The following is a 23,425-nucleotide window of genomic DNA, read 5'->3' as shown; positions in this document are numbered from 1 at the left end:
TAAGAATTTTTTTTTTTTTTTTTTTTTTTTTCCCTGAGCCGAAAGGTATGAGCTGGAGGTGCCTGGGGTCTCCAACATAATGCAGTAGTAATAGGAGGGAATTTGCTAAATGGATTTGGGATTGAGCAATTAGATCGAAGATGGTGCATCCAGGCGGCTCCTAGTGTTGCCCCCAGCAAGGTGACAGGATGCTGTCCCCCCTCCAGCCCTCGTGCCACCCCAAAACAGTGGGGACCAGGGGTGTGGGCACTGATGGAAGGGCTCCTCCATAGGCACAACACAAGAAATTTTTGGTACAATGAGGCTATAGATAAAACCTGACACTCCCAGCAATGCATACATTGGAAGAGAGATTAAAACCGGGGATTTTTGCCAGTTTTTCACTGTTACAAGGCAGGGTGCCTGCCTTTGTGGAGGCTGGCAGGGTGGTGCAGCAGGCAGGGAGCTGATGTGGCATCACCAGCTACTCTCATATGTTCTTACCTGGCAATAAAATGGGTGCAAGGGAGCTGCCTCTAGCTCTTCACCCCTCTCGAGCATGTCGGTGGCAGCAGGGTGCAGGCTGGGGAGGGCATCGCAGCCCGATGGGGTCAGGAAGGCCTCCGGTCTCTGGGGAGGGAGAGGCAATGGTCTTAGGATGGATGGATGCAGTGACAGGGGCAAGGAGGGGGCACCTGGACTGAGCCGCCTCACTGCATGTCCCCTGTCCCACCATCCCCAATATGCCACCAGGACTGGCGTGATGAGAAAGAGCTGTGGGATGGCCACACTCATCCCATCTTTGGAAGGCTCAAGGGAAACTTTGGGCAGAGAGAGGGTCCCTGGGGCGAGCCAGTGCTGGACCAAGAAGGTGAGGAAAATGAGGAGGCAGTCCTTCGCACTGAATCCTGTGGTGATGGAAATAGCAGGTCTGTGCCCATCTCAGCCCATGTCTCCCCTTCTCTGGGCAGGCAGGAGGCGGGTACCTGGGTCCTGTGGGCACAAATGGATGCTGGAAGCCCCCGTGCCACTGGGCGCTGCTCCTGGCTTTGGTGCTTGTCAGGTAACACGCCTCCTGCACACTGGCAGCCCCTGCCAGATCCCCTGCCAGATGCTGCCGGCAGCAGTAATGTGATTTCCCTGCCCCTCATTTCCCGCGCCCGGCTCTGTGCACCCTGCTCTCCTCCCGCCAGCCTGGCTTTTATAGACTCCCCTCTAATCCAGTTAGAGGGGCAAGTCGGATCTAATGGAATAAACGATGGAGTCGGTGCACTCCTCGCTGCCGCTTGCGATGGCAAGGTCACAGACTGGGACCTTTGCCCTGTCCTGGCCATCCCTGCTCCCAGTATGGGGGGAGGGTTGGGTGATGGGGCCCTGCCTTGACACTGGATTCCTTACTTCAAGGCATGGCACCCTGGCACCCACCTATTTCACCACCTGAGAGCAGGCGGCCGTGACCTGGCAAACCCTGGGCTCCCTGTCCCCTCCCCACCTCGCAGATGCTCTCTTGGCTTCGCAAGCTGAGCAGTCAGGCTGGGCGCCCTCTCCAAATTGGCTGCGGGCATGGGCAGCGGCGAAGTGGCCCTGTCTGGGTATTACTCCGTGCCTGCGCCCAGCCTCGCCTCGTTAGTGCGGCTAACGAGGGCAGTGAGCATCCCCCCCCCTCCACAGCGGGGGGATGAAGAGGCATCCAGAGGCGTCCCCGTGCCCTTCCCCATCGCTGCCTCATTAACACCATCAGCATCATTGTCCCCTGTGCCGCCACATTTCATTACGCCACCGGCCCCAACCTCAACCGAGCTCCTCCAGCATCAAAGCCAGGGTGAAGATGCCCCCCACTCTCCCCCTCCCTGCGGAATAGCATCATGCAAAATGCAACAGTTTAGGCTCTGCCTGCAATTACCGAGGCCGGCGTACAGCTGCTGCACGCTGTGCTGCGGCGATGGCCAGCCCGGCCCCACCACCGTTGCCCATCGGAGAGCTGCTCGCCGGAGCACACGTGCTCTTAATTCAATTAGCGCAGCCCTGAACACTCCCCCGGGACTGGCGGGCGGAAACCAACAAATTCTCCTTAACAAAGACATTCCCCGTTGGTTTGGGTTTTTTTGGTTCCTTGCTGGCTTGGCTCTCCCCAGTTAACAATGCTCCTGGCTGGCAGCGATGCCGTAACGCCTCTTGTAATCCGTCATGCAATAAGAGGAATGGGTGATGTGCTTGATTGACAGGTGTCAATCAAGGGCTGGCAAGCAGGAGCTCAGCTGCCAGCAGTTCAGCTGTGTCAAAAGCCCTCGGAGGGTTTTCCGGCTCACTGAGAGAGGATGCTCAGGAGAGAAGGGCGATGCTTCCCTAAAACAAACCTTTCACCAGCTTCCACATCCCCTGCAATGTCTTTTGGGGATAAAACCCCAATTTCAGTGCTTGTGGAGGACAAACCTGGCCAGACAGGCTGAAATAACGGGAAACACATGGCGATTCCACACTCCCCGACCAATTGTAAATTCACTTTTTTGCCAGCTCAAAAGGGGTTTGATTGCCGGGCTGGCACAGTGACAATTTACACCCCGGCACTGTGACAATTTACGCCAGGCACTGATCTGCTTCTGGTTTTAAATGGCAGCAATTACATAAATTAAGGCTGTTTAAGCAATGATATAGCCAGCCTGTTGATTTTTTTTTCCTTGCCTGGAAAAAAACAGCACTAGCTTTTCCCTTTTTTCAGAGGCTGTCACTACGTGCCAGCACATCCCCAGACCCATCTCAGGTGACGTGACCGAAGGTGCTCAGCAAAGCGAGTGGCAGAGGCTTGAGGTGACTCCGAAGGTCCCAAGTGCTGAGTTAATGGGCTGAGCGAGGTGGTGTCGTGCCGAAATGAAATGTAAAACAGGGCTGGTTAATGAACCCGGGGTGATGAATAAATCCTTCAGGAATAAACATTCATCCGGTGTGTATTTTCCAGCCCTCTGATGGGGCTTAGCATCCCCCTGGCACATCGGGGACACATCCTGCGGACCCTGCACATGCATTTGCCACTGGCTACTGCATGGTCAAACTCATCTTTCCTGGGCAAGACACCAAATTTGGAGTGGAAAAAGAAGAATGAAGAGGAAACAGGAGCCCTGCCTTGAGCCACAAGCCAGTACGGAGGTGGATGAAGTCAGCTGCAGGTTTTCCCCCTGCAACAGTTTTCAAGCGACAGCCGACAGCCGTTAATTTGCTAAAACGCCAGCGTTTTGCTGAAGTCTTTGATTTCTTTGTCTCCCTGCGATGATCAAAGTCTTTTGTTCCTGTTTGGGCTCCAGAGAGAGCGCCGGGGGATGAAGGCACAAGGGAAACGAGCTGGGTGGGGGCAAATCTGGGGGTCTCGGTGTCTTCACCGGGGTGGGGGGAGGGCTGCAACCCAGCACTGCCCTTTCCCTGGAATAACACGACTCCTGTTTGCTCATCCCTGGTGTCGGGGCTCTGGGCTTTTAATAAAGCAGCTGCTCCAAACCTTTTCCCTGTGGCTATTACAAATGTAGCAGGGTTTAGAGACCCTGCAGAAATGCTGGGGCATGAGTCCTACTTATGGGGAGCCCCTTATCGCTAGAAAACCCTGGTGCTGAGGACATTTTCCCAGCACGGAGGGTCGACATGAGCATCGAAAGCCAAGCTCGGGAGCATCCAGACCCCTGGTAGGAGTCGGTGAAATCCCTGCAGAGGCCACGAAGCAGCTGGGATTTACGCCCAGCTCCGAGTGCGCTGGGGAGTACAGATGGCCCAGGGTTTATTTAGCTGTTGTTTGTTATAAAAAGCCCAGCCAATCTAGGTTATGCATTTTCAGCTCTCTACGTTAAAATTAAATATATATATATATATAAAAATATATATAAGAAAAGAAACGAGATGAGCTCGGTGAGTGTTCTCCTTTGCCATCTGGCTGAGGAGAACTATGGTGTAAAGGAGCATGGGGAAGGATGTGCAGGGATGAGGGGGCTCCTTGCACCCCGGGGACAGGCAGAGATGCTGTGGCTCTTCACACCCCAAGGATGGGCAGGGATGCTGGGGCTCCTTGCACCCCAAAGACAACCCTGATATGAAGGCTGCCCCAATGCCTCACTGGGTCTGTTCAGGTCCTGTATTAACTGCCTTTGACTCCTGGACACTGTTTGGCTCCTTCTTGCTGTCCTGAAGCTGAGCTCAGCACTAATCCCTGAGCTGAGGACTTTGAAATCCAAACTTCAAGCATCCCTTGAAGCCTGGGGCTGCCTGAAGGGGGAGAGGAAAGGCTCTTCCCCTGCAACCGCGGCAACACCTCCCCTGCCCGCAGGGCTGCGGTTTTGGGGTGCTGGGGATCACAGCCAGCCAGCTGGGGCATCTTCCTCAGAAAACCCTGACCTCCAGGCAAGAAACAAGGGCTTGGCAAAGCCGAGAGAGCCGAACATGCCCTCACCCCGCTCGGCACAGCTCACCCATTGATTTGCATCGCTCCGGGTCCGTCTGCCTGGGCTGCTGCCGGATGAATTAACCAGACAAGGAGCCCAAGGCTGGCTCTGGCTCTCCTGTTTTTTGTTTCCACTCCCAGCTCTTACATATATTAAGGAAGGCAGGGCTGGAGTGGGGGAAAGGGAGAGGTTGGGGAAGAGGAGAAAGAAAATACAGCTCCCAGATCAAAACAATAATCAGCTAAATGAATTCCGCAGCATTTTCCCGCATGACTGCGAGTGATAATTTAGTGCAGCAGCCAGCTGGAAGCAAAAGGATTAATTCTGCACTTAGTGACACCCATGTGAATAATTCATCACACGCAGACCCCTTTTCGCTGACCCCCCTGGGCAATCTCTCCAAAGCCCCCCACCAGCCAGCCCCGGCCCGCTGCAGCTCCCGGGGGATAGGGGGGATGCAGTCGCCACTGCAGCGTCCAGACCTGTCCCAAATTCACTTTTGGGGTAGGAGGTTTTTTTGCAGATGGGAGCAGAGGCTGGAGGCTTCAGTAATTGCATCGATCAGGCTCACGGCTGCATCCTAACCTGCTCAAGGGTTGGTCCTGGAGCCAAGGACAAGCAGGGTTCCCTCCTCCCCACGAAAAGCAGCCAAATTCCCTCCCTGCTGTGACATCCCTGGGGACAACAAGCACTGAAGGATGAAGACAGCTGGACATTTGTCACCGTGGTTAACCAGCCTGGCTCTTCTCTGCACGGAGACAGTGAACAGCTTCTCCAAAATACCCTGCCTGCGCCCTGCCTGCGCCCTGCCTGCCCCCCTGCCTCCAGCCGGGATTTCCCGGGAATATGAGCACGTGCCAAAAGCCCTTGGAAAGCGACGGATGCACGAGGGCAAGAACAACGCTGCTTTTTCCAGCTGCTCAGGGGCATGATCCAGAGCCCCGAGACAACAGGCACAAAGGATAAAACCCAGATCCAGCCCAGCTGATCCCCACCTGAGAGGTTTGGAGAGGGGGGTGGCAGCTCTAAAGAGCCATCTCCTGCCCTGTCCCCATCCCTGTCTCTCCTTGCCTTGGGGTTCACGATCCCCAGCGTCTCACCTCCAATCGAAGGAGCTGCAGGCAGAGCCCCACAGTCGGGATGGCCCCAGACGTGGTTTTGAGGTCCGTGCCCTGGGGAGGCAGAGGAAGGGTCACAGCCCGCACTGGCCTCTGGTATTCTACCAGGGCTCTGGTGGTCTTGGCTTTGACCAGATGCCATCCAGAGGTCCAGGGCTGCGGTTCATCTTCCCATGAGATGCTTGGGAGCTCTGCAACAGGCTGCCCACCCAGATGTGGAGATTCCTTCCACCATGCCAACAGCTATAGGTACCATCACCTATAGGTACCAACACTGTGCCACCCTGCCCAGTGTCACCCCCTCGGCCCCTGGCTCACCTGCACAGCAAGGCCATCCACGCGCATCCCACCGCTCTGCGCTGCCAGCTTCTGGAAAACACAGCTGGTGAGGGGCAGCACCGAGTATCCCACTGGAACAAGGGTTCCTGGAGCATCCCGCACTGGGGAAGGGGTGAGAGCAGCAGGCTGGGGGCATGGCAGCCCAGGACCTGCCCCTGGCCAAACCCGAGGATGAGGGAGAGCATCCTCAGTGGGGTCCCCAGACTCACTAGATTTGTATGGATAAAATTCGATTGCCAGGGCGGTGTCTTCAGAGAAGATGGTAGCCACGTCTTGGCCTTGGAAAAGGAAGGATGTGTCCCAGGTCGGCTGCTCTGGGGGCCCAGCTGGTTGGGACATCTTAGGAGATAAGAAAATTATCCTGCAGATACCTTCCCTCTCTAATGATAAATAAGCAAACAAGTAGGAGGGAGAGGAGAGGTGGGGGTAAAGAAAAGCACAACCTGTGCAGATGTATCCCATCTCTGGTTCAAAAGCAACCCCAAATCCCAGCTGCTTGAACTGGTTTTCATGGTCTTCGAGCTTGGCTGCTTCTTTCTAACTAATCCCTTAGAGCATCTTCCCCCTTGCAGAGCCAGAGGAAGAAAACAGCACATGGCTCAACTATCCGATGCTAAAAAACATGATGGGAAGATCCTGGAGGATGAGCTGTGCTGGCTCCAGGGTGAGCCTTTTGATATCTATCAATCAGGTGACCTGGTGCTCACGCTTGGGAAAGGATTTTGCAACAATATAAGGACCCCGAAAACTTGCAAGCAGGCTTTTGGGGTCCGTACATCATGCAAAACCCTTTCCCAAGCATGAGCACCAGGTCACCTGATTGATATCGAACAGTGGGCAACATGTTTATCCCCAGAGTTGTGATCTGTCGCTGGAAATGGCATTGGTCCATCCCTGTCAGCAGCTGCTCCCCTTCACCTTCAGAGAGCCCCACTAGCTCTCAAAAGGTCAGCCTTAACACTGGCTACCCAGCACCAAGAAATTATTGACAGCAGCTCCTTTTTAATGCTGTTACTCCATCCCCTCGGCCAGCATCACCCAGCGGGGATGAAATGCCGATCAGCTTTTCTGCATCAGCACATTTCTGCTTCGTTGGGGAGGGTGGGAGGAAGAGCGGGGGGGGTCTCCCTCTGCTCCTGTTTGGGGATGCTAATGGGCATTATGCACCTCAGAGACCCTCAGTGGTGCATTACCCAGCCCTGTGGGCTGTTAGCAAGGGGAGTGTGGGGCTGGGATGCTTCAGAGCCCCAAAACACCTCCACCATGGGCTGCACTGGGCAGCCCTGTTAGTGCTGGCTCAGCACCAGGCTGGATCTCAGATGGGAATTTGTCAGGGTGTCCCTAGCGTCAGCTGGGATTTTTAGCTGGGATGCAGCTTGCTTTGACTGCAGGGAACCCAGTCTGTGCCTGTAAGTCGTTAGGGAAAACCCACACGGACTGGAGTAGCTCTCATCAGCTCAGCACCCTCCAGCCGCTCCTCTGCTTTCCCAGTCTGCATCCCAGCCCACAGGGCTGTTTCATCAGCCTCAGAAAGCCCAATTTGGGGGGAAAAGCTCCTAAAAACCACCAAATGCCGCCTCCAGTTACTTTTCCTGGCATCGACCTGTACAAGGCACTGTGAGATCGTGCCGGTTTAGACTCAGCAGGGAAGGGAAAAGTCAAATGTGGGAGCATATTGTTAATTTGACCCCAATTGTAGGAGGTCCCGAGCCCACATGGCTCCTCTCACAGGGACAGGGATAGAAGATGACCTTCCAAGTTTCCCCCCCTGATTTTGGGGACTGGGTGGGGGGCAGGAGCACTTGCCAGGGTTGGGCTGTCTCCCACCGGCTCGGCGGGACAGATGGATGCTCTGCGCCATGGCGTCAGAGCCAATGCGCTGATCTGGGCAGACGTCTTGGCACAACAACTGCCTATGCCCAGGGCCACCTGGAGAAGTACAACAAAGAGGACAGGGAGGAGGAGGAGGAAGACTCCTTCATCCTCCTCAGCTACCCCAGCTCATCTTCCATACAAAGGCAGCAACCTTAACGTGAGCAGTGGTAGAGGTGGCCAAGCCCATAGCATCTCTCCTGCTTTCCCAAGGGATTGGGACATCCCCCGGTCCTCACGGCTGTCTGTCTGGGCGGTGCAGACTCTAGAAGAGAGCAAGAAGCTCCAGATAAGTGGGTTAAGCTGGAGGGTGCCCAAGGGAAAGAGCCGAAAAGGAGATTTTTCTTAGAGGGGACCAACATCACAAAGGATGGAGCTCGCTGCTGGGAGGACAGACACAGCGTGGCTTTCCGTAGGAGGCACAGCCCAGTGCCCATCAACCTCATGGATTTGTCATTGCCACCAGTGTGTCCAAACCCATCCCTTTTGGTGAGAGAAGGGCTGTTGGCCCAAGGAGAGTGTCCAAGGAGAGCACCCAGTGCTCTTGCGGGAAGCTCTGTGCAGGCCTTAGCTAACTCCTGGCCAGGAAGATCACGTGTCCAGGACTCCCGGCCAGAGAGGGAAGGGTTAACAACCGGGGAACCCAGAAACCCCCTAAGTAAGAGGGGTGCCCTGCTGAAGGTGAACCCAAGCGCTGTTGTCTGCAGACGCTGATGGGAACCGACAGGCGAGAGGACATGCTGGGCTGGCAGAATTATCGAATCCGATTAGCCTGCCCAGCAGTTTGCTCAGGGAAAGCCATTAACCTCTGGAACCGGAGCAGCCGCACTCTCTCCTCCTCCTCCTCCCAGCCTTCCCCTAACCTTTCCTTCCAGGCGTTAGGAGTTCATCCTCCCCAGGAAGGAACCATGCAGAGAGGTGGGGAAACTGAGGTAGGAGATGAGGGAGAGAGCGGATGGGGGTTACTCAGCACCCCGGGGCAACCTGTTCGTGCATCCCTGGGGAAAGCATCCTCAGCGACATGCAAAGACAGACAGAGACATGTGGGCACGGAGGGGAGGAGGAGGTGAAGGAGGCAGCAGCACACATGCAGGCCAGATGGCCGGGTTTAATCACTCATCCTCCCGCGTTGGGCTCCCACGGCTCCGTGCTGGCACTGCCGCCTGTGCCGGGGCTGTGGGTCTTGGCTTGGTCTCGCCCAGTGCCTGGGTACCACACCTTCACCAGGGTTTGTGTGTATTTATCCATATAAATCCAAAGGAAATGCATTTTGGCTTCATTTAGAGGAGAGAAATATTCCTACTCTGTCTGGGAAACCTCAGCCTCAGGGTGCTGCATTCTGGAGCAAAGAGATGGGGGAAAGAACAAGAACTTGAGGGCAAGTGCACGGGGATTTCTTTCCTAATATCTGCTCTGGAGTCAGTGTGGGCAGCCTGGACCGACCCCAAACCGATTGCCATGGTGGGGCTGGGGGTGTTGCTTCCAGGGGAACCCAAAGCAGGTGCAGACCCAAAGCAGAGGGTCCCCGGCACTTCTCTCGCCTCTCACCTGCAAAGAGCAACTAAGGAAGGGGAGGGGGGTGTGTGGGGGAATAAAACAGCAATTATTGTAATGAATGAAATGCACCAGCAATTTTTATGATAATTCACCGCCTCGTGGGCGACTTGGCATTTGGCCGGCCTTCTCTAAGTAATATTTTATTTATGGGCTCCCCAAACGTGTTGATACAGGGTGTTTTGCTCCAAGACAATCAAAATTCAACACATGGGGGAGAAGGACTGAGATGGAGAAACACGCACTCTGCCGGTGTTTGGGACCAGCTGGATCCATCTTTTTGGGGCAGCTGGACATCCACCCTCACCACGCTTTTGGCTGGCACTTTTCAGAGGTGAAGGGATGGAGCTGCTCTGGTTTTGAGGGGTGCCAGCTTCACGCTGGCTTCTGGCTTGGCTGCTCCATCATACCTCCTCCCTGCCCCACCACCCCTCCAGCGCCCTGCCTCTCCCTCCCTGCCAATTTTTGGCAGGGCTCAGGAACAAAAGCAGGCCCTCCTCCTGCTTGCCGATGATGCCGCGTGCCGAAAGCATATGTTTCCCTGGCAACAGCTATTTTGAAGATGTGCGTCGCTAGCTTGCCCGGCGGTACTTGAGGCCCTGGGAGGAGAAGGTCTCTGCCTTCGAGAGGCAGCACTCAAGCTGTAGGCGTGAGCGGAGCAGGGGAAAAAGATGAACGACAAAGGCACAACTCGAGAAGCTGCCTGTGGGTTTCTGCAGGCAGGGGAAGGTGGATGTGGGGACCGTGTCTTTGATGCTCAGAGCATTGCTTTGACCCTAAAGCTTTTCCCTGCATGGGGTGCTCAGCTCCCCTGCCGAGGGAGGGATGCTGGTCAGTACCCAGCTGGGATGGATGCTGCTGGACCCACGCATTCCTGCAGGTGTGCTCGGCCTCGTACCTGCGGGTAGCCATGATTGGCAGCTCGGGCAATGCTGAAGGCTGCTGCCGGAGGGTCTGGGGATGTGATGGTGGTGGGGCTGATGCCAAGACAGTAGATGGGATGTTTCTCCATGCGGCGCCTGAGAAGTGATGAAAAGGAGGAGAGTCAGCACGTGTGGGGCCACATCCAAGCCAAGCACTGCAATGGCACCAGGGACGCTCAGGTTGTCCGAAGCCCAGCAACCCCCACCCATGTCACCAGCAGCCCATGGCCACCACTCACTTGTACTCCTGAACATTGGTCACAACTCTGGCCACAGCAACAAGGGCACCAGTGGGGGTAGCCAGTGGGGCGGACAGCCCCTGCAGCAGCACCTGGGAGGTGGAGGTGTCCAAGGTGAGCGGTCAGCAAATGTGGGGGGAAAAAACAACTGCCCTAAATCAGCATCAACAGCTGCCAGAGCAGGAGACAAGGTGCAGCAGCATCCTCCCTGGGTTGACTCTGGCCCATCCAGGACCCTTCAAATCCCCCTGTCACCTCCTGTCCCCAGGGCTGCCTCTCACCTCCAAGGCCACGTAGCTCAACCCATCGCAGCGAGGGATGAAGCTTCTTTTGCGGATGATGGTGACGTGCAGGACTGTCCCCGCAGGGTCCTGTGTCCTTGGCTGTTTGCAAAGGAGAGCAAACCGTGGGAAGAGGAAGGGTCAAGGCCACCACACACGCGCTGGGTGTGCAGAGAGCCCATCACTGACAATAAAGCACCAACTAATAATTAAAGCTCACTGTTCCCTGGAGCCTTCCCAGAAAAGATCAATATAATAAATCCTTCTGAATTTAAATATTTAATCACTCCCAGTCTCTGTGCAGGGAAGAGGAAACACATTTCTGCCAGTCAGAGCATAGGGGAGGCTGATTTGGGAGAAGTACTGAGAGAGTTTGCCAGGTCTCATCTGTACAGGGAGCTGTCAGCCCAGTCCCTGGGACTGTCAACAGGTTGGGACAGAGGAATCCCCACCAAGGGCCTTGGGAAGCAGCTTCTCTATGGCTGGGTACCTGCCTGCAGCAATTAATGAACTGTGGTCCCTGTTTAACAAACACTCTGATGTGTGGCCTGGCTCCGCATCTCCTTCCCCAGGATATTGAGGGCAAAAGCTTACAATTTCATTACTTTTCCTCCACATTTTCTTAACGGAGATTTAAAAAGCCCAGCACAACGCCTGCCTTGTTCCTACCTCGCAGGAAGCCCGGGCAGCTCTTTGCTCACAAGCCTCTTTGAGCACCTTCTCAAGGTTGCCAAATTCAGGTTTCCCACGAGGACTACGACATTACACAAGGGTCCCTTTTCCCACAACCCCCAACTACAGCTGAGCTGAAAATTAGAGTTTATGTGCAGGAATAAACAGCAGAAACGAGGGGCAGGAGCTGTACCTACCAGCACCAGCCTGCAATGGTAGGGCTGGAAGGGCTGGAGGTGCCGCACCGGCAGCTGGAAGGTCCCCAGTGCCTCCTTGGTGGCTTTGTCTGCCACGGTGAGAGTCAGGGCTGGAAGGGATGAGAGCAGGCAAAGAGATGGGGAGAGGTTTGGGGAAGGTCTGGCTGAAAAAGGGACAGAGGTGATGGGGGGATTGATGCATTTTCAGCAACCCTTTCCCCTCGCAGGCCATGGTGGGATGGACAGGTGCAGGATTCACACCCTCCTGGGTTTATATGCACACACACACGTGCATACCAAGCAGCCATCGAGAGCAGGTCCTAGGCATCCCCAGGAAAACGAAGCCTGTGAACAACTGGCACCAACACTGTTCAGATTCCCATTCAAGAAGCCAGGATTTCCCACTGACCCACCTAATCCACCTCCCTGGCTCCAGCCCACCCTGCTCAGCTCTCAAGGTGTGATCCTGCCCTGAGCCGTCCCTGTCCCAGGGTTAGCCCACAGCCCACAGCTTGGTTTTGCAGACACTTGCCACCATGGCATCAGCCCTCTTGGGGACGTCTGGTTACCATCTGTCCCCTCAGCATGGCAGCATCACCCCCACGGGTGCTGGCAGCCCCAGCTCTTCCCTTAGTTTAAAGCAAAGCTGCAATTTAGTTGACAAGCACGAGCAGGAGCCTTTTATAAAAAAAAAAAAAAAAAAAAAAAAAGGAGCTGATGGAAAGGAAAACCGCCCTCTCTTTATGCTGCCATCAAGACTTGGGCTTCCCTTCCCCCAGCTTAATGACTGTGCCGAGGCACCCGTCTTAACTCCTGCTTGGCCAACCTGGTGATGCCACAGGTTGTGCATGTCCCCAGAATGAAGACGATGGACCAGGAAAGTACATGGACCATGCTTTCCTGAGCTTGTGCTTTTCAGCAATTGCTCAATTTCCACGGAGATTTTCTTTTTGTTCCAGCTCCTTGTGGAAATAGCACAAGAGAAAACGTTGTGGGGTCAAGCAAGAGACAAGTGTCTTTTCTGCTAGTTATCACTGGTGATAGATCACACTCGGCAGCCCTGCTGATGGAAACTGTATTGCTGGGTGAGAAAAGGATGGAAACTGTATTTCTGGGCAAAAAAAAGTGCGAGCTCCACCTGGAAAGGACAGCTCTGGTCTGAACATCAGGGGGATGAACACCTCTGAACATCTGGGGGATGCTGGGAGGCGGATGAGCGGGGCTGGAGGTCTCCTCACATCTCTCCCAGTACCACATGGGGCAGGTTCAGACTACATCAAAAACTCCTGAAATTCATTTAGGTCAGGCCCTAATGGGATTAGGCATGATGTGAAGATTAGCTCCCACAGTTTGTTTTGCAAGGGTTTGATTATAATCAAATCCCAGACCCTAATACCATGAGTTTTATTACAATAACAGACTTAGCAGCCCTGCACGGGGAGTAACAGCACCATGATGTGGGTCCAACTGATTGATACAAAGTGTTAGTGTCAGGATGGCAGCAGGGAAAGATTTGGGGTGCTCTCCTCCTATGCCAGTTCACATGGGATGCTTTGGAGGACGCCTGGAGCTCGGCACCGTCACTTCCTCCACCCTGCAGCACCTATCTGGTGGCATGTCCCTCCTGGTCCTGCCCTGAAGCCACCACAGCCACACAGGGCTCAGGGCACGGCTTGTCCGTGGCCACCCTCTGCCTGGGTGCTGTGTGGGGTCCTTTGGAGCACAGGTTCTGTAATATCCCAAAATTAACCCCGCGATGAGGTGAGACCTGTGTCCCAGTCCCCGGCATCCCTGTCCCCACAGTCCCCTGATGCTCTCACCTGCCCAGCCCGCATCTTCAGCATCCATTTCCACTGTCACCTCTTCCTCCCAGGTGGGTGTGTGGGCACCGAGGATGCATGGGTCGCCTCCAGCTTCTGCTCAGCCCCTCTGCTGGTCTTACTGGGAGGAAAAGAGAGGCAAAACAGGCTGGTTACTGGGTGACAGAGAGGAATGTGTCAGCAGGGAGCTGGGCCTGGGGGAGGGATGAGCACCGTACCTGCTCAGTGCAGCTAACAGTGGCCAGCCCCCTCCCACCACCCTTAACTACCCTACCCCTGCTCTGAGGGGGCTGCGCTGGGGGTCCAGGGATGGTTTTACTCCAGGCCATAAGATTCTACCGAGCCCCCAGTGATGGGGTTTGCAGATCCTTTTATCCGAAAGGCTGTTTCAGACCCCAGAGGCTAATTAGCCAGTTGTATTGATGAAGGAACAGGGAGGAGGTTGCTGGGAAATGAGAGAGAAGATTGAATGTTAACGACCGCCATCATTAAACTCAGCACATAACAGGGCTGAGCAATAATTACAGTGGCGTTAGTGACTATGGGCCCCGGATAATTCTTCATCTGCACTGGTGCAGGGCCATCACCATCAGTGCTGTTTTGGGATTGTTCCTCCCACTTTTATCTATTGATCATCAATTACTCATGAGCTTGGCTAATTATAATAATGCCCCCCCTTATTAGAGAGTCTGGCAGATCTTTTAGGGGGTCTCCACTGTCCAGCAAGACACTTGGTGTTGTCCTGGGAATCCCAAGACCACAGCAGAGTCCCACCACCGGGTGACATGGTGACCTCAAGTCATCTCCATCCCTGACTATGGGGTGAAGGGGGACAGTGACGTGGCGCCAGGCCAGCATGACACACGTGTTCCAGCCCTGTCAACAGGTTGCTCTGGATATTAAGATGATAAAATGTCCAGTGCTGGCTCCTCCAGGAAAGCTTTTGCTGGAGCAGAGCCAACACGGCTCTTAGGGAGAGCTTACATCAGTCACTGTGGTGATGGAGCAGATGGTGGCACTTTGCCACACCCTGGGAGCTGGAGACCTCTGCTCTGGGGGAAAGGAGATGATAAAGGTCCTTCCAGCTGTAAGGTGAGCTCCAGGTAGTGGTGGGACCAAGCAAGTTCATCTCAGACAGATGGGAGGATGCTCTATGCTTGCAAAACCTCCATCCCCTCTTGTTGCTGAAGACACAGGTCTAACAGACCCTCAGTCACGCTGCATCCACGTCCCATGCTCCTCTCCCATCTCCCACGTGTCCCCTTCCCCACCAAAGAAGCCCACCTGCATCCCACAGGAATGAAGCTGAGCCAGCCAGCTCTGCCAGGTGGGAATTTGCATTGGGCTGGCACCGTTGTGGAGGGGCTGGAAGAAAATCGGCTCTCCAGTAATGAGCTCTGTGGGGGATTGCTCTACCAGCAACGTGCTTGGAGTCCGAATGAAGCCAGACCTGGGCTGGGGGGGTGGGAGGAGGAGGAGGGTGAGAACAGGCTGCTCTGGGCCCCCTTCATTATAGACTTGCCTAAGGATGAGAGAGCATTCAAAAAGAGCTGTGAAGTGGGGAGGGAGGGGGGGGAGGAAACAACCCACAACAGTACAACACATGGGGATGTGCTTCAAAATCAAATGAACAGGCCGGGGGCAGCAGGAACGGTGGAGAGCAGAGATGGTTTGATGTCTCCTCCTCACTCCAGCCAGCTCCAGACCTGCTGGTGGGGCAGGAGATGGGGTCTCCAGCAAGCAGACAGACAGCTGCCCTGGGGATCGCATGCCTTGGGGCAGGACATGGCTGGGATGGACCGAGAGATGCTCCTCTGGTGCTCTGCATCCCTCCCTGCCTGCTCCAGGGCAAGCGCTTCGCTCTGCTGTGCGGGGATGCACCAGCCACCCACTGCTGTGATAAAAGATAAAGATAAAAGATAAAGACGGCCACCCCCGGGGAGTTATTATACATCAGCATCTCAGCTACAGTGCTTGGGGACAGGATCTTGCAGCCTCCCCACTGCGTGTGACTCCCAGATGCCCGGCAAAGGGCTTGGCAGGGCTGTGCCCAGCCCTCGTAAATATTTATTTATCCAGCATTGTAAGTTAGTATCTCTACAGGGTGAGTTATTTCTCAGGGCTGACATCCCCACAGAGGCAATGTAGTGGTGTAGGTACATAGTTCTGGGTGAATAAAAATCCTGTGCAGCACAGCCACAGTTTGCAGGACCGACATCAAGGGTGTTACCTCTGCAGCAGTTGCAGGATCTGGCCCTGGGGAAGGCGATGCTGCCCCCCCATCACACAGCCCCACTGTGCTCAGTGCTGATCTTGGGGGTCTCAGGTGCCATTTGGGTAAATAAATATAGATAAATAAATCAGAGAGGTATAAGAGCAATTTCTGAAAAGATTTAGAATGAGAGGAAGAATTATAATTCCCCTCTCCTTTGAGAAACCCCATTTTTACATTGCTCCTGACCCTCTAACTCTGGGATAGTCCACCTTCATCCCACCATGACTTAATCCAGGTGCTGGGGTGAGGAGGGGATCCCCAAAGACCCCACGTGGTCCCCCTTCCCACACATCCTTGCTCTGGGCTTATCAGCTGAGCCCCTCGGTTTATATTTGGGCACATTGCAGAGCCAGAACGCTTTGCTTGCAGGAACACCCTAACCCCTTCCCAGGTGGAGCACCCCAATGGTACCACAACCAGGACTGCTGCCTGTGCAGGCAGACTTGCAGGCAGGGGGACATTGGAGTCCCCATCCCCCAGGCTGGGAGCAGATGGCGCATTCAGCAGCGACCTTGAGTTTCTTCTCTCAGTGCTAAAGAGCAGAAAGGAAGAAGCAAGGAGGCACTTGCGCCTGCCCACGGTACTCAATGGAGAGGAGAAGCTGGCCCGAGACAGGCGCTTTGTGCTGTTAATTGCAAACACACCTGGCTCCAGCACGCCAAGGTCATCCCTGCATCACGTCGGTCCGGGGGCGATTTATCTGTGCGCATGAGGGAGTGAAAGGAAGATGCAGAGCAAACCAACGGGTGCCCCTGAAAGCAGGGAGGGGAGATTTGCTCAACATTCAGAGGATGAGGAGCAGAGCCAAGCTGCTGCCAGGTCCCTGAAGCATCCCTGGAGAAGACCCATCCTTCCAGAGCAGGGATCAACCAAAGCCCATCAGGATGCCTGTGCAGGCTCTCCTGCTGCTTGACATCTTTCAGATCCACTCTGCTAAGCCTTTACCTCCCCAGTCCTCTGCACCGAGAGCTGGAAATGATGCACACAACTATGGAGTGCTGTGGGACCCTGAGTCTGGGCACGAGCCGCCGGGACAGCCTCGAAGGACTGGTGTGAGTGGTACTGCTCCCCTCCTCCCATCCCACTCCTGATTTTGGGGGATGATGCTCTGGGTGCCGTCAGTTTGAGTTTGGGCTGGCTCCGCTGGTGGTACCCAGCTGCTTTGGGGGATCGACTGCCACCAGGTCCCCACCGGCACATCCACCGACTGCTTCTCCTTCCCGTCCATAAAAACCCACCTTTTAACTGCAACATGCTACTCTCCTTCAAAAGCAAGTGCCCTGAAAAACAATAACTGATTCCCTTCTGCCTTGGCTCCCTCACTATGGTTACTAAAAGGCCCCTCATGTGTCCTGCATCCCTAATATCACCCTCCCCTCCCCTCTATCACTCCCCCGTTACCATGGCAATGTGATGATGGAGCAGCACCAGAATGTAAAGAGAGATGCAACAATCACACGCCACCCTCGTGCTATCATTTAGGATATTGATGTTTAAATCTCCTGAGATTATCTGTGTATAATTGGTTTATGGAAATAGAGACAACTCCTGCAGTGGAGTTACTCAGGCTGTCGGGGCAGAGAGCGGGTCCTTGGCACAGGGTGGGTGGGGAAGAGGGGAAGGGGTGATGGAGGGGCAGACATTTGGGCTGCCAGCCCACATGCCAGCCTGTTCCCACCAGGCTGCAGGTGCCAGCCAGCCCCAGATGATGAAAGCCCAATGATGGAGAGCCACATCCCTCCTGCCCAGGGAGCCTCCACGGCTGGGAGCAGGCACGGTGGAGAAGAGGCGTACTGTGACACACACAGACCTTGGGACCGCCTTCACCACGGAGCTCAGGGTTTCTACATTGGAAAATGACCAGCAAGCAACAGTTTGCTCTACACATTTGCAGAGAAGATGTTTCCAGGCTTTCACAGTCCCAGCTGCTGACTGTCCCTGGTGGATGAGCCCCAGCCCTTCTTCCCTGTCCCCTGTCATTGATGCACCCACTCGGGTACCAGCCTACCCGGCACTGCCCCGGGGAGATGTCCCAGAGAAAAAAAAACTCCACAGACAGGAGATGCTCCGAAGTCACCAACAGCTGCTTTCTCTCCCCTTTTCCGGGGAAGCGATGCCAAAGCCTCTCTGTCTCCTGGAAGAGCTCTTTGGGATCGCAGGTTCACCCCGCAGCAGTGCCGAGCGGAGCAGCCTCCCTCTTAATACAGACCAAAGCATGACCGGCTAATTGAGTCCCCTGGCACATGAATAATACATGAGGAGCCACGTTCTCCTTACCCAAGCATCCTTTTTATTTATTAAAACACTCTTTTATTTATTGTGATATCTTCTCGAAACCCAGGCAGCATTACCCTGTGGATTCTTTGACATCATTTTATACTTTCAATATTAGGAATGCTTTCTTCCTGATGCTCCAGCGAGTCAAATCACCCCATCCCCTGCCTTCCCCCATCTCAGTCAGGAGTCCGGGCACCTCTCCCTGTACTGAGCATCCCACTGACATGGTGTTTGTGAATGTCACTGCGGAAGAGGTTTCCACTGTCCCCAGGCCATGCAAAGAGTTAATAACAGTGTGACAGCTCCTAAACCCTTTCATTGTGTCCCCATGATCTCTGTTGTCCCCCTTTGCAGATGCTTAGTACTCACATGACAACATATGGCCATGGCACCTGGCCGTCCCGTGTGGCCGGCAGGTTGCTGGCACCATGGAGTGTGACGGTGATGGCTTCCTTTCCCACACGGGCCATGTGTCCCCCACCAGCCACTGGTGCATGCCTGGGCTCCTCTTTCCCAGCAGGGGACTTGGATACCTGCTGGCAACAAGCAGGAGAGACGTTAAGGTGAGGAGTGGCTGGTTGCTCCTGCAAAGCTGCAGGCATGTCACCATCACCCAACCTCACTCCCATGGTCCCAGCTCAATGCTGGAGATGGTGTCCCCAGCACATCCCCATGACCTAAACTTATCCCCACAACCCCTGTTTAATGCTGAAAGCCTGGATGGAGGAGAACAAACTGGGGAGGTGGTGTCCCTGGAGCACCATGGATGTCACCATCCCACAGTAGGGTCGTAATGGGTGCCAGGCTCTCTGGGAGGCCAGCCAGCAGCATGAGAGCACCCCACATGGGTTGAAACCAGCCCAGCGTGGTCCTATGGGGACAAGCTACACCATAAACCAACCAAAGACCCCATGCCAGATCACCAAAACAGGGATTAACCATCTGAAGAACCTCCATTTTCTCCATGGCCCTCAGACCTGCCAACACGCACCCCCCGGCCCCCACCATCCCCCTGCTCCTCCTTCTTGTCAGCCCAGGCATTTCTGCAATTTACAGGGACTCTGCAGGATTTGGGATCTCAGCCCAGTCCAGGGGGAAAAGCTCATTAATTCCCACCAGCTGATGCGATAAGGAGCCGCAGAGCCACAAGCTGCCACTCCTCACCCGCGGGGGGGGACCATCCCCGTGCCCATCACACCCCGTCCAAGTGAGAGACAGCACCGTCCCCCACTGGCTTCATCCTTGCCGTGGCACCGTCTTGGGCAGCATGCAGAATTAATGCATCTGATATTGCATAGTGCTGTGGCTACAAGGGATTAAAACCCACCCTGCACGGCTTCAGACCCTGCAAAGCAAACCCTTCGTGCATCCTTTCCACCTCCTGGGGTTGAAGCAAGAGTTCCAGCCCAGCAACTACCCCGTGGGCTTCTCAAAGTCACTGCCTGCAAATCCCCTCCGACACGTGGCTTCACCTCCAAACTCTGTAATGAGGGGCTGGTTCATCCTAAGCCCTCTCCCTCATCTCTCCTGAGGCCACCCAGCTGCAGTGGTGATGGGCTTTTCAGCAGGGAAGTGACCTGCCACCCTGGGGCATTACCAACCCAAACCTGAGGATCACTTGTGGGATGGAAACCTGGATGCTCTGACCACCAGCAGCCTGGAAAAACATTTAAATCTGCTTCCCCCCCCCACCCCCCCACCCCTTATTTTGTTGCTGTCAGCTCAGAAGCCAGCTGGAGCTTGGGGCTGGGTGCTGGGGACAGACTCGGCATCTGTGACAGCCAGAAAGCGGCACCGAAGGAACAGAAACACAAAGTGGGGGAGGATTCCCTGACCTGCAGAGTGGATGGCGGGGAAGGATTTCAATCCCACCCCAGGCTCCATCTCTGTGACAATTATCCCCCCTGCCCAGCGATGCTGATGGAGAGGGGAAATTACAGGCTTTCTTGGCCTGATGTCAGATGTCACTCTGCACAGATACAGGGTCTCCCTGCTGGTGGCCAGAGCTGCTCCACACCCTGCCCGAGCACCTCAGCTCTCCCTGCGCCCCCAAAATCACAGCACGGCAAGTCCTGACACCTTCCCAAAGCTTTTCCAGAGGAAGGAAGAAGGGGTGGATGTGGAAGAGAATAAACACTATTCTAAAAATATCATCATGTTTTTGCCCCATCCAGCATTGGCAAAGAGGGCAGGAAAACTGTGGGATGACCTGGGGAAAGGAGGCGGAAAGTGCAGACTATTTAAGAGCCCTGGGCTATATCAACACAAATTAGGTCACCGAGGGAGGGCGAGGATGGCTGGGGGCTTCAAAGAGGCAGGGGACCAGGTTTGCAGGCAGGATGCACAAATGAGTGTGCAGGGCAGGCAGGGATGCTCTTCCTGGAGACTCCTCTCTCCTTTCAAGAAAGCATCTTTTCAGGCTCCAGCTCTGGAGTTTTAGTGAGCATTTTCACCCCAAATACTTACTTCACCCCAAATACTTATTAAAAACCCCATCCAGAGGAATTCCATCTGGTAGATCTGGGAAACAACCTTGTTTTGAAATGCATAGACACCTCCGAGCTTGCTGATAGAGTCCTGCTCTGGGGGACCCCAGGACCTAAGCTGCGGTGCCGGATCGGTGTCCCACACCACACCCTTATTTACAGATCCAGATCATTATTTTGGGACTTTTCCTATGTTTTCCCTATTTTCTTTCACATTCGAGGTAACAGAAGCAGGTTTCTTAGCACACATCTTTGTACCCACCACTTATATTTATATCTCCCTAAAAAGCCAAGTAGGTTTTACTGCCAACAATGGTTACAGCATGATAATTAGCAAGGGGTTTTAATAGAAAATTCACAAGCCGTTAAGCTAAGTAAAACTCAGCAAGAGAACAAAACATTTTAAAAATAGCAGGCATGAACAATGCCAGGCTTTACAGGCAACTGGTACCCAAAACCCTCAGCAAGGCTGTGATTAACTACTGAAAAAAAACCCCAGTCACTATTCAAAGCCAGGAGGGAACTCAGTATTTCTTCCAGAAAGGAGGGTGCCTGCAGTTCCAGGTAGAGCCCACGCTTGTTTTTCAGCTCTTACTCAGTGGGAAGAAAAACTTCCCCATCCCTGCCAAGCCAAGTGCTCTCGCCCAGGAGTTTGAAACCTGTAACATCTAAGAGGCAGAGAAAAAATGAAGTTCCCATGTCCCCAGGGGTCTCAGCTGGGGACACATGTTTAAAATATTTTGAGGTCACTTGTAGCATCACTGACTCTTGCAGAGCAACTCGAGCATCTCACACAATCCTCTGCCCTGATCCCATGCAGCACCTTAACCCCATGCCACCCTTAAAGCATCCTTAACGATTACTATTAATTATTCACACTGCAGTGTTGTGGGGAGGTTGATTAACGGTGCCTGAGTTGCCATGATCATAATTTGTTTTTCTATCAACTCTTTATCATCTCGAAAGAAGCATCGGGGCCCAGGCAGCTCCTCTACAGCAGCTCTCAGCCAAGATTAAATTGCTTCTTGCTGCGAGCTGACAAGACATAAATAGCCTCAAGAGCCCAGCATTTAGTTCGGGGAGGACAGCCCGGGCTGGGAGCCAGCAGGGACCTCCAGGCATGGCACTGCAGCGGGACAGGGACTCCTCCGTCCTGGCTTGGCCCCTGCCCACAGCTGGAGACCACAGCTGCATTTTCCCCTGGCAGAAGGTCGGTGCTTGCAGAATGCTCCTTCAGGTTTGATTTCACCAGTGCATTGGACAGCACAAGACCAGATGTGAGCGTCTGGGGCTGTACATCTGCAGCGTTCACCTCCTCAACCCCAGACACAGCCCTGCCAGTGCTCCTTGGGATGATGCACTGCTGCTCTGGAGAAGAAGACACCAGCCCCTACCATGGAAGGTTTAGGACCCTCCTGATCCTTCGTAGTAAGTCCCATGAGCTCTCCAGCACCGACTACAGCCAGGAGCGATGCTGCCACGGGAGCGGGTATCCGCTCCTCTACGGTGGGAACATTCGCAGCCCTGAGCTCCTCCCTACCCCTGCAATTTATGAGCGGCTGTTGGGAATGTGTCAGCTTTATCCTCCTCCTGAGACTTCATAAAATAATAGTAGGCTCCATGAACGAAGATGGACTGGGGCTGGTGTGAGTTTTCCTATGTGATGTCTCCCCAGGCTCCTTTCAAGCTTCCTTATGGCAGCTAAACACCAGCAAGCCGCTTCCCCTCCCCTGGCAGCCGAGAGGCTGGGAAATAAAGTGCCAATTGGCTTTAAACAAGCAGCAGGATCAGGCCACAGGTTACACCTCCAGCGCTGTGTCACGGGGGGTCTGAATGCATGGTAGGGCTGGAGCATGGCCAGGACATCCCAGAGCCAGGCCAGGACACCCTGGATCCAGGGGAATGGGTCCCCAGGTGTTCCTTGGGACATCCTAGCAGGTCTCAGGGCTGGACCTCAGGGCTCTGGGATGTAAGAGCACACCGAGAGCCCCTGGGATGCCACAGAGCATCTCCCCATAACATGGGCAAACAGCCAGCTAAAAGCCGATGGTCTCTATCACAGCAGTGAGCAAGCACTCACCTCCGGGCACAGGCATGGGGAGGGGGATTTTACACATCATCAGGCAGTAAAAATGGGTGAAATATGGGCTTACAGCAAGGACTCGGTGTCTGATGGGTGAGTAGCTGCAGCTGCTTCACCCAGGCCAGCCTTCTCCAAACACGCTGCATGAGGGACAATGTAGCACCTGAATTCATGGTTTTCAGGGGGTGGGAGATGTGTTACATCCCAGCTGCCCTGTGCCCTGCTGTTCCCATATCCCCAGGCTCTGTGTCAGTCCCTGTGAGCCCGGGGTGTTAGGGTACATCTTGACAGCCCACATCCGTATGGTTCTGCACCCCCCACAAGCATCATGGCTCCTCGTCTGTCTGCCCTGCTTTCCAAAGCAACCGGAGCCTCGGTGTTAATCAGATTTGAGGCTGTGAAATCTCATTTGAGGCTCTATTAATGCATAGCTGGCATGACACAGGCCCCGGCCTGTCTCCAATGAGCAAAACAAGGAAAGCAATCTAGCCGGGAAAAATGCATCTCCCGGAACAAGCTCGGGGGAGCCAGCCAAACGCAATTACAGTTAAAAGGAAGATTAAAACAGTATCAGCACTCTTCTTCCTCTGACCCCTGCTCCCACCCGTGGGAGAGGAGCACTGAGCTGCACCAATGGACGTCCCCAGCACCGCGGTCCTTCAAGCAGGGATGCAGCTGTAGCGGGATGCTGCCCCTTCAAAACAAAGTGCTTTTGTACGACGCCACAACCTCCCTGCACTGGTGGAAGGCATGTGGGCTCATCCACGGTTTGCTGATGCAGCACAGGAAGGTGTTACCCTTGCTGGGTCCAGCCATGGATGGTTTCTCCCTCTTTGCTCAGACACTGCTAAGGTTTTGCTCTGTGATGCCTTGGAGGTGCTTGGCATGG

General features: G+C 54.5%; 1 protein-coding gene across 1 annotated transcript in view; it reads right to left on the bottom strand.

The window, feature by feature from the left end:
- Positions 1–23,425, bottom strand: part of CCDC33 (coiled-coil domain containing 33) — a 40,851-nt gene that overhangs the window by 9,625 nt on the left and 7,801 nt on the right. Inside the window, 11 exon segments of the mRNA XM_026855796.1 lie at positions 484–609; positions 5,501–5,572; positions 5,837–5,958; positions 6,067–6,196; positions 10,182–10,302; positions 10,446–10,537; positions 10,727–10,828; positions 11,596–11,705; positions 13,416–13,481; positions 13,484–13,536; positions 18,337–18,500. Of these exon segments, the coding sequence (XP_026711597.1) occupies positions 484–609; positions 5,501–5,572; positions 5,837–5,958; positions 6,067–6,196; positions 10,182–10,302; positions 10,446–10,537; positions 10,727–10,828; positions 11,596–11,705; positions 13,416–13,481; positions 13,484–13,536; positions 18,337–18,500 (1,158 nt within the window).

The sequence above is a fragment of the Athene cunicularia genome (genome assembly GCF_003259725.1).
Source record: "Athene cunicularia isolate RWA chromosome 10 unlocalized genomic scaffold, athCun1 chr10_part1, whole genome shotgun sequence".
Classification (NCBI taxonomy): domain Eukaryota; kingdom Metazoa; phylum Chordata; class Aves; order Strigiformes; family Strigidae; genus Athene; species Athene cunicularia.
This window is presented reverse-complemented; position numbering and strand designations above follow the sequence as displayed.